The 12,078-nt window shown below is 35.8% G+C and overlaps 1 protein-coding gene across 1 annotated transcript in view; it reads right to left on the reverse strand.

Moving 5' to 3' along the window:
• LOC126373734 (dorsal root ganglia homeobox protein) overlaps positions 1 to 11,744 on the reverse strand; it is a 103,538-nt gene extending 91,794 nt beyond the window's left edge. The window contains exons 1-2 of the mRNA XM_050019972.1: positions 11,669 to 11,744; positions 11,336 to 11,487 (exon numbers count right to left, since the gene is read on the reverse strand). Of these exons, the coding sequence (XP_049875929.1) occupies positions 11,336 to 11,487; positions 11,669 to 11,744 (228 nt within the window). The remainder of the gene's footprint in view (positions 1 to 11,335; positions 11,488 to 11,668) is intronic.
• Positions 11,745 to 12,078: the final 334 nt, after the last annotated feature.

The raw sequence follows: 12,078 nt of genomic DNA on the forward strand, positions 1-12,078 counted from the left end.
GGTATCATAAATCTTAAAATATGTACAATAGATGTTCTAATTATCCCAAACCTAAATAAATTGTATAAAAGTTTAGGTTTCTTCATTCTGACATATCATTATTAATTTAGGAGCACGTTCCTGTTGTTGATGTAGCATTCTCTAATCTTGTCTATCAAAGGCCAATTCCTTAACTTCCTATAGACATGACGTGACGCCTTCTCTTTAATTTGTTCCATGAAAGCTCTTCTTGGTCTTACCCTGATTTTGAGATGCTCAGCTAAAAGTATTATCAGCTCTTTATTCCGAATGCTCGTCATCTAAACTCGTCAAACCCAACATATAAATCAAAACAAATTGTTTCAAACCACTTTAAAATTAAAATGTAGGCGTGGACGTTCTAGATTTTATAGTTCATTCAATGACATAACTTTGTTTGCGAGAGGAAAATGGCAATGATAGGCAATTGGTTGCATTACTTATTGTGACCCACGTGCGATCCGCTCGGCGGCGTCCGCATAAATGACGCTAATGGAGCGATGGAGCGCCTAAATGATGCGCGGGCGCATAGATGCCGGCTGTGACGTCATTGCACACTGCGTCGAGAACCAAAATCTAGGCAAAAGTTAATTTATTTATTCATCATCATAATTAATTAAAAAGCGACCTCTTGTGGGTGTAGCATTTTCCATTCTTATCTGTCAAAGGCCAATTATTTGATTTATTTTTTCCGTCAATTGTTTGAATTTATTTATTATAAGTAAATAAATGAAGTCAGTTAGATAGAGATAATTTATTGGATTACGTTTAAAGTTTAAATATATGATACACAGCTTCTTTATGTCCCAACGTTGGGCAAAGGAGAAGCCTCAACCAACTGGAGAGGGTAGTATATCTTTTTCTTTTGTGAGTTTCAAAATTAAGGCAATGTTGTTATAATTAGATGTATAATCACTGGTCCCCTGTCGCGAACTCCTCGCAGAATATTTTGTGGGTAGCCTTTTTACGTTTTTTTATTTTCTTTTTTTGACAACGCTTGAAATTTTGGGTTTTGTTTTTTTATATATTTTATGATCCAAGTTGTATGGTAGTGAAAGTAAAATAAAGCTCTCCCACATTCCCATTATATGAAACTAAAGATAGTTGGCGAGTGGGTGTACTGTAACTCTGCCTACCCCTTCAGGGTACAGGCGTTATGCTATGTTATATGTTATCATTGGTCTCTATTCAGTGAATATGGACCTATTAGTGCTGCTTCTAGTCACCTCCTAATTTTATCCAAAATCTACTGTCATTTAGAAAATAACAATTTTGTCTTTTTGTTTTTTTTATTAGCCATAAATTCAGATACAACACTTTTTTATTTTAATAAAGAGCATATTATATTATTCGGCTGTGTGCTTATTGGCAAAGACCTCTCCCAATCTATTTCACTCCTCTTTGCATATAGGCGTTCTCGTCCAGATTCTGCCGGCCACTCTGATGATTTCGTCCTCCCAGTGTCGGAATGGTCTTCCTCGGTTTCTTTTGACGTCTCTTGGGTATCATGTGGTGAGGCGTTTGCTCCATTTGTCCGGACCCCGCATTATTTGGGCAGCCCTCAACAATTTTGTCTATCACCACGTAAATCCTGACCACTGTGCGTGTATTGGCTCGTCCTGTCTGCGCGCGTGGGGCCTGTAATCTATTTATATTATTGTCATTACCACGTTACTACACCCACCGAAGCATGCCGCATCCGCACTGCACCGACCTTGGATAATAGGCTAGTTTCCAACTAGTCAAATCAGTTACTTTTTACTAAACGTCAAAACACGAAATTACTATGGAATTTGCACGAAAAAGCACACTGCGGTGTCATAGAAAAACATGAAAAATGTCAGAGTTATATTACGTTTAGCTTTATTAAAATTCATAAATAAGTTACTTAAATAGAATAAGAAAATTTTAGTTTTAATCGAATATAAGTAGTTGGAGTGTATAAAAAAATTACATTTTCTCATTATAATAGGTACTTACTAAATTGAGTTTTATAAATTGTGTACACTTATTTATGAGCTATTGCTCACTTGAATAAGAAAACACAAAGAAAATATATATTATTATAATATTTATAACGTGTGAATGATAATTGATTACTATTCTCCTAGAATATAAACATAAAATATTATAAAAGCTAAACAGTGCTTCAAATAAAAAACACACCGCAATACCTACACCTACAATCGAACTTCCTCGCTTTGTAACTTAGATAACATCGCCTACTCTTCAAACGGCCACTTATTTCATTACTCGTCCATAACCAAATTCTGAATTAAAACAAAAAAACATTCCAAATTCAAAAGCATTTCGTTTTTAAAAATAGCCGGCTGAATGGCAGAACATCCTTTTTTACTTTTTAAATAAAATAATGGCGCTTCACACAAACGGTGAGATTGTTGTCACCAGAACAACACTCTTAATGAATGGAAGCCTCTTCATATTTTAAAAAGTTGTAAAAGAAGTCTGTGAGAAATTATGGTCTAAGTATATCTTTATTTTTAATTGCACAAAGTTCTTTTAGTTATCATAATTTTAGTTTTTATTCGATTAATTAATAAAAGGTAATTTTCTAAAATAGTTTTAATTTGTTTTCTAAGTACAATAAAAAAACATATCTTATAAATCTTATGTCGGTATGGCACATTGGCAAGGTAAAAAGGATGTAGGTAAGTACTTAAGTAAACCTTTTTAGTACTAAACTCTTTTCCACTAAAAAGTTTTAGCTACATTAGCTTATGAGTTATGAAGTAGCGTTTACATTTAATAACTATTTATTCCCTGTCTGGGCTCAGCCCGCAACGCAAACATCTATAGTCAATAACGGAGGGCAAACAGAATTCCAAACGAAATTATATTCGCGCCAATTCGCCGATTGGAGTTCGTAGAATTAATCAATTCGATTATATCCAATCAATTTCGGTAATTATCTACTGCTTTAATGGTGTTTTTAATTGTGTGTTTATTTTGAGTCTGTTTTGGATATCAATTTAATATGTGAATTGAGTGTTTATCTAGGTTTTTTCATAAATGTTTTTAAAGCAGATACAATGAATAATCTTATAAGTATAAGTACTTTTCGTGAAAAGGATATTGATGGAAATAACGAAGACCCCGAGATTTATAGATAATTTTTTGTCGTAGTAAAAGGTAAGAAAACTTAAGTGGGAAAGGGGTATGATATGATAAGGTCTAAATTCTGATTCATGATTATAGAGTTATCACGAGACAGAAGAGTAATCTTTAAATGAAAATATTGCACACCTCGCATCGCTAATAGACAGACAGTCATGTTCATAACCTAGAATTATCGAGGTGTCATGATTTAAAAAAACTACTTTATAAAAATCGCAACGAAATACGTAGTAAGTTGAAAATCGTCATATCGTTTTTTATTCTTATTTTAAAATTTGTTTTTTAGAATCAGAATCGGAATCATTTATTCAACGTAATTATCATGGATAAACTTGTTGAAGGCCAATGTAACATTTTTGAATTTACGTCATTTCGCAAGGTGTTATGGCTGAGGAGAAGAAATGACAAGAAACTGCAACAGCAACACATCTTTTAAAAACCAATGAGGATATACATTACAAGTTATTTAATAACTAGAGGAAATAATGTGTGTTGTTACAATTGTAGTTGAATGGAATTTATTTGTTTATTTACTTACTTATTTTTAATTTACTTATACAAGATTAAATAATAAGTCACGAAACCAATAACATTACACAATTACACCTCAAGTAAAAAAAAATATCTCAATATTCTCAATACGTAGACAGGAAACCGAAAATAAAAAGTTAAATCCAATCACTGATCCCGAATCCCGATTCAGAATCGCATTCCATCATTTGGCTTTAATCCCACTCCCAAATAGGCATGATATTATTTGAGCGCCGTAATGAGAATATTAACGATAATATGGATCCGATCCCGGCAAGTTCTTTATTGAATTTGGTGGAATTCAGCCATTGACAGGGCTGTACAGTTGTTTGTGGTTGGTATCTATAAAATGGTATGCTTACATACATAAACAGTTACTATATTTATTTTGATTTTCAAATATTTTTAGCTATATATTATTTATAGCCGTTGGTCCCGGCTTTCCGGTTGAGAGCCCTCAGCGATCCCCATTTGTCCGGCCAACTAGTTAATGCCATTTGCATTTGCAAGTCACGTCAAAAAAGGTCCCGGCTATTATTGAGGGTGGAGAGATCAGTCAAAGCTCAGTCTGCTGCGTAAAGGCTCTACCTTTACGCAGCCGACTCAATACTTGAACTTAGCATACACATGTAGCAGCTATTGTCGTTTCCAAAATGATAGACTTAGGTGGTATTAATAAACTAATCTCAGCTTCAAAACTGCCCTCAAGATCATGTGAATGTAACAGTTCTTATATAAAACAGGGACTTGAGCATGATCTTGAGGGCAGTCTCAACTGAGATTCGTTTATAAACCACCCTACGAGCCCTATCTCACTAGGACACCATGGTTGCACCAGTGATGTGCCGTACCCGGAAATATTCCCAAACTGGGAATGTTTTTAATAGTAACGACACTGGCTGCTTTTCTTTTTCAAATTGTTCTTTCTTGTACTCTGATTCGCAGTCGCAGATGCGAATCCAACACAGGCCTAAACCAATGATTGTAGAATTTGTTTTCGTGATTATCACGTGCTCACCGGTGAAGGAAAACATCGTGAGGAAACCCACATTCCCGAGAAATGCATTTTCGGAGGTATGTGACCTATCTAATCTGTATTGAGCTGGTTTCCCTTCGCGGGTTGGAAGGTCTGACAGACAGTCGTTTCTGTTAAAGACTGGACCTGTCAAATCTTCAGGTTAGGTAAACGGACCCTGTGAAAAACGGGATAATGCTAGGGAGATGATGATGATATTTGATGGTATGGTTAATTGTATTCCATCTTAGAAATACGGTCACTCAGTATAATAGGCATTGCTGACGCAACTTTATGCAAAAGTAAAGTTATAAAAAAGCTTTAAGTAAAATTATATAAAGAATTAGACGGACTCTGTGGTCCAGTACTTAAACGTTGTAGCGGGTGAGAGCCTTCAGCGCTCCCCATTTATCCGGCCAAATAGTTAGAGCCATCTGCAGCAAAAAAAAAAGTGTGGTCCAGTGGTTTGCGCGTTGGGTACACGATCTGAAGGTCTCGAATTTGAATCCCAGTGGGGACATATAATCACAAAAATCGCTTTGTGATCCCTAATTTGGTTAGGTCATTACAGGCTGATCACCTTAGTTGTCGAAAAGTAAGACACGTCCCAAGTCAGTAAGTAGTCATTACATTAGGCTCAATAAATACCCTGACACAAGGGTCGATGAGATTGGTAATCTACAACGATAGAAGCTAAAAAGAACCATTATACTTAATTCAAAATTATCTAAAAAAGTAAACAAAATAAACACCAGTAGCATCTATAAACACAGTCTCAAGGCAATTGATACAAATCATTTTATGATCAACCCGCTTGTAAGTGATCTAAACAATCAATAATATTTAATCACTCTTGTGGAGCGCACTCATTCAATATCGAACTTTTATAAACATTAATGAATGTCAATTGGACAGTTTAAATTTAACATTTATAACGGGCAATGGTTCAATCGGCGATGGATCTGTATAAAAAACACTGCATTGTATACAAGTTAAATGTTTTAAGGATGTCAGATCTGATACGAGTAACGCTTTTGGGAATTTTATGTACTTACTAATTAATGGAATTGTTTTTAAAAATACCTTTACTAATAATAACCCTGTCAGGGTTGATACGTGGGTAATCCACCCCACAAGCCATGCGATAGAAGAGAATGCCTTTGCTTGTTTTTTCGAAGCAAGGCTTTCTTTCAATATTGAATACTCTGAATAAATTAAGTTATTTGTTGCGTTACATTTGTCACATCCAGGTGTCAATAACTTAATAATTAAATATCTACCTATAACTCTAATTTATCATAGTTATTAAAAACTTAGAACATTATTTTCTTCCAACGGAATATTGATTATGTCACAATAAATCGTCGTAAAGTAAAAAAAACCGGTCAACATCTAAGCCCAGGGTTACCAAGCAACAATAAACTCTTCACCAATGGCATTTACATTTGTGCCAGCCCTACCCTACACCTGTCAGTCATAATTTGCGTAACCGGGTCCCACCGGCCTTTAATCGGTTTATTCCACGATACTATGACGTACTTCTGATTCAATTTATATTATTACTTAAGTACTTACTGTAATTCTTCTAGTAGCAGCTCTTAAAAAGATTTGCTAAATTTTTTTCTTCGTGTCTATAGCGTTTCATTTTCTTAGGCGTTAGATTTGCCGCAGTGAAAAGATTTCGAATGGACTTATTACCTTCTTATTATTAATTAGTCTAAGGAATTATACTACGTATAGCGGCTGAGCTAGGTTTACCTCACCCCAAATCGGTTCTACTTTAGTCTTCCATCATATAGCGTCAGATGTCACACACACAGATGCGCGTGTACGATAACGTCAATGTGTAGTGTCTGTGTAAAACGAGGTGTTTTGTATGAAGTGTCCGGGGTGTGGCAATGTCAATTGTTAAATAGCAGTATTGCTTAATCCTGTTTTCAGATTGAGATTGCATAATCAATTGCGTTCAGCAGCTAATCATCTCGAACTTATTGTAAAAATCCTCTAAATTATATTACATATGACCTCCATAGCGATTGACTAAGGTTATATATAACCTCCTGGGGCCCAGATTTTGTAACACAAAGTGGGGGTTCAGGTTTTAAAAGGACTCTGGACTTCGATAGTTTGCGCCATTAACGTCACCTTCCTTCGAGTGATAATTTCGCTAAGTCTCGCGTGTTCCACTATGCATTTTTAAGTAATTTTGGCCACTAGTACGATATTTGTACGTTTTAACATCGTAAATATTTAAATATATTAGCAGACCGCCGGCGTCGTAGATGATCCGTGCTTCGTACATGTCAGTCGGCCAAGTAGTTATGACTTTTAAGTAAAAATTATGCAGTCGTTACATGAATCCTTGCAACCCTGACACTAGGGTTAATGAGGTCGGTCATTAACCTCCCCAGCAGAAAACCACCAAAACAACTTCACTATCAATACAATCTCACAAACTTGATAATATTAAAGTCTAGCCACACTGTAGTGAAACTGCAAACCTAATGCTGTTGTTGCGAACTGCGCGGACTAGTTGCGGCGCATGCTCGCTATTCAATTACTGCTCATTACAACCATTAGTTACTGCATTCTACTGCGCCCGGTTTGCAGTAAGGAAAATGCTGGAAGGAGATTGTGTACTTCAATATCTTCGAGCGTATTTATTCTCTAGGGTGTCCATAGACAATAGAGTAATGGTTAATTCAAACAAAAAATCTTAGTAAACGAAATGTACAGCTGTATTAACCCGTTTATTAATTTCTAAACAATTTTTTTTTTATTTTTTTTTTATTGACATTTAATTGTAATTGACAACTTTAATCTTGTGACATATTTTTAATATTTTCATGCCAGTTACTGGCTATGTTCAGACATTTATTTTACGGTTAACTGTATATAGGTAACCGTGTATGCCTGTAAACAAATTTGCTTTAACTTCTAGTCACCTTTAAAGTTTCCCGCACTTTACAAATAGCCATAGAGGCGTCCAATCAGTTCTAAAGAACCCCCATACCGATTCTGCCGGCGTGATCGACGATTTCCCTCATTCAGCGCTTATTGCTATCGACCCACTAGGATCGATTAATTCTTTCAAATTATGCTCTCAGACGACGCCCTGAGCCGAGGTTCACTCCCAACTGGGCACCCTCAGGCCTGTTGTCTTAAATATTGTGTATCAGTGGAAACCTGTAATTAGTTTTCAACTGTTATGTTTTTTGTCTACTTTCTGTATTTTATAACTGTTGGTTTTCCTTAAATAAAATAAATAAAATAAAATAAATAAATAAAATTGAGTGAGAGCCCTCAGCGCTTCCCATTTGTCCGGCCAAACAGTTAAAACCATTTAAGGCAAATATACTTACAATAAGTCACGTCAAAAAGAGAACATAGTTAAAATTTAATCTACTCATTCCTTGTGCATTCATTTAATTTTTTTTTATTGTTATGTATTGCCTCATTATTATTAATTGAATTGTTTTGTTATTATATTGTGTATCATTCCTTTATTGTTGTTCAATTTATCATTATAATATTGTAAATTTGTTTTGGGCCCATAAGAATCTTGTTTGTAACGCAATGGTTTATACTGTAATGTTGCAAATGTCTATATAAATAAATAAATAAATACATTTCATTTATTTCGTTGTATGTATTAACTTAGCTATAAGTACTAACTCAGTTCGTACGCTAACATACTGCTTGTGAACTAGATCCAACTTATCTGCCTGCATTAAGCAAATTCACTTAATGTTATACTGAAAGCCTTCCGCTATTCGACTCTAACTCGATACAACTAAACTTCGCGCAGATATACGCAAATATGCTTCCGAACTTTCGAGCAGATCAATTCTGTTAATAAGTTTGATTTTATATAGGCACTAGCTTTTGCCCGCGGCTTCTCTCGCGTTATTTCGGGGTAACACGGTTCCCCTAACCAAACCACCAAATTTTAGTTTCCTACCTTGAAAACTGCGAAAACTTCCATATAAAATTTCACCCCCTCTTTGAAGGGGATGGGGGCAGATTTCCACAAAAAAAAAACGTTTTTTTTTGTTAGCCACAAATAGTCCGCATACCAATTTTTAGCTTTCTACCTTGAAAGTTGCGGAATGCTCAAACTTCCACCCCCCATTTTGGGAAAATGGGGTTAGAAAGAGACAAAAAATAGACTTCTTAAAAAAATAAATATTCCTTTAACTACCTTCACTTAAAAAATCACGTCAATTCCTCGCTCCATTTTGCCGTGAAAGACGGACAAACATACATACAGACACACACACTTTCCCATTTATAATATTTTATAGGCGTGTATATAGGCTTTGTATAGGCGTTATTCTTCTCACGTGTAGGTGAGATCAGTGACCGTTCTCATCAAATCAGGTGTCAGGGTTACTATTAAAAGGGGGGCCCCTAAAAGACCTCTGAAAGGCCTCTAGCATATTATTATATAGGCAATTATATAGGTTTAAAGCTAACTATAATTAAACATAAATATCCATTTATACAGTAGGTAAGGAAAAGCGCGCATGGACTGTATGTTTCTCAAGAATTAGATTTTAGTCATGAGCAATATAATGTACCCAATTTAGGACTCTGTCGCAGTAACATATTTGACATTTAGTGAGACTTACAGTTCAATTTGTCAAAAAAGTTAATGTGACATGGTACCAAAGTGTAAACAATGCTCGTGACCGTACTAGGTTCAAGATAAATTATAAAATTCTGATTACTTACTAAATAAAAACAGATCTAGAACCAACGAAAAAATTTTTTTTTTCTATATAATTTATTTATGAATTTTAATCAAGTAATAATAAGTCCGATATTTTATCACGTTTTTCTATGACGTCACAGCGTGCTTTTTCATACGAATTCAATAGTAAAGTGTTTTGACGTTTCGTAAAAAGTAACTGATTTGACTAGATAAACACTAGGCTGTTGCAAACTGCAGTTGCAGTTTGACTTCTGACTATACAGGGTGTTAGTGACATGGTAACGAAAACTTTGAGGGATGACTCAGGTAATGATTCTGAGTGAAATTTTTCGTCGCAAAAGTATGGAATGGAAAATAATTTTAAAAAACACAAAAATTTTCATGAATTTTCCGACAGAAAATTCCACTTAATATCAACTCAGAATCATGATCGGAATCATCCCCCTCAGTATTCGTTACGATGTCACTAACACCCAGTACACACCACGTTAGAGTTACGGGTATAAATTTAATGTATACATTTAAATGTTAAAATCTGTGTGTTGAGTTTACCGTCTACACTCTCTGCTTAAAAAGGACCTAGTACTTACAAAATATGATAGCAATCTTATTTTTTTATTTATTTTTCATTTTAAAATTGTAGTTTATTTTAGTCTGCCATGTCGCTCGCTACGTTGCTAATAAGAAGCCGCGTAGCGTCTTCGTAGCAAGTTCGTAACGCCGGCGTAGGCGGCTACGCGCTACTGTTAATAATTGACTACGAATTCAATGTTTCATTTTTTTGTTGTAAAAAATTATATTCACTGTTTATGAAGATTTAAAACAACATTGTCACACATTCGATAATTAAACTAAAATTGTAAACAGTATTTATTTCACAGCTTTTTCTTTTTTAATTTCTCAAAGCACTTTCTTTTATAAAAAGCACTTTCTAGACATTTTATAATAATTTTGCTTGCTGTTTGAGTAAGTAGTACTTAATTATTACAAAGCCAGTAATGTAATTAAGGAGAAGATAACTTCATTAAAATTTAAAAATACGGTAAACTTAAGAAATTAAATAAATTAGACCTTATATAGTATGATAATAAAGCCTTATGACGTAATTTACTGTGGTTTTGCCAGAGATGGCATTCACTACCCGATCGGACACGTGGGGGCTCTCTCTAGAGAGGCACCAAGACACTAGTATCTACATAACCTTAGCAGCAAAATTAAACAAAAAACCTTATCTTCGCTGACATTTTCAGCTCCACAGCCTTATCCATAGTAGACTATGGATAAGCGTAGACGCTTACCCCGTTGGGAAAAAGGCGTGAGTTTATGTATGTATGTATATTTTTAGCTCGCTACCCTGAAGCGCCAGACCAATTGCTCAGGCGCCGGTGCCGATTGCATATCAATACGATACAGTTATTCAGTAATTGAACCTATTGCGCGCATTGTGCTCTTTATTGTATTAAAGACGATTGAGACGATGTGCACCGTCCGTTTAATAAGCCAATTGGTAACCACATACCAATTGGTTCCATGTGAGAAATCATATAACGTTTTTATTGCTTTTTATTTAATCACGGAATTGTTTTTATTACTTTTTATTTAATTACGAAATGAGTTATTTTGTTGGAGGTATGTATATATTATAAAAACTGTGTTTTTAATAGTTTATTTTATTTTAGTGAAGATTTTGTAACACGGTTTTTAAATTGTTTTAAATCATTTTAAGTTTATTTAAAAGTGGATAAAACTTTAGAGGTACTGAAAAATATGTTACGAGATCTACTTCCGGTCGAACAAAATTAAATTAGTCCTCGACTCTAATTAAACTAATACTTAAAAACACAAATATAACCACCTTAAAAACTATTTACTAACTTTAAAACTTTGAACAACACAAAAGATTCCTTGAAAACTTGCGTTACCTTGTTAGCGTCCGAAAATATTTTGTCGAGTTGTGGGCGGGAATGTTCCCGCCGAGTGCGCGTGAGTGGAGCGCGGTCACCGCGGCATGTCCGTCTCCGCGCGCGTCGCGGCACCGACTGACTCGCGCCGCAGTAATCGTTCAGAAACCGCCCTCGCCAAACAAAACCCCACCCGCCGTAAAGAGCATTTTAGCACGCGCGCCTCCCCCGCTCCCGCGCCCTGATTTAATAGCGAACGCGGGCACTGATTCACTTAGCCGAACGCAACTACCCACTCCTTCTCTCTCGCTCCCGCTCAAACGGTAATCCGTCGGCGTCTCCGCTCGCATTCACACTCGCGCGCCGCTAGCCCGCGGAAAGAGACGGCGGCGCGGTCGCGGACACTTCTTTCCTCCAACTCGATTTGCATGCGAGCAGGGGTCGCTCCGCAAACTTTATGTCCTCGTTTCGTAAATTATTTATACGTTTGGAAATACTTTTAACGGCGTGTTCGCCGAAAAAGATTGCTTTAAAACGGGAATTAAGTGACCGGGTAGATTAGCGCGCGGAACGCGACGATGCTAATCGCATTCCAACTCATTCCGTGATCGCTTTTGAAATGGAAATCAGATCGAGTCGCTCTGTGTCGGAGTTCGGTGCTCAGCGGCTGCCGCCGGTTATTGAGTTACTATAGTTAGCTGAATTAAATTACTTACAACGAAATCTTATGATCCAAGATGTTTTAGAAAGGCCAGGTCAAGAGT

This window comes from Pectinophora gossypiella, chromosome 16, assembly GCF_024362695.1.
Source record: "Pectinophora gossypiella chromosome 16, ilPecGoss1.1, whole genome shotgun sequence".
Classification (NCBI taxonomy): Eukaryota; Metazoa; Arthropoda; class Insecta; order Lepidoptera; family Gelechiidae; genus Pectinophora; species Pectinophora gossypiella.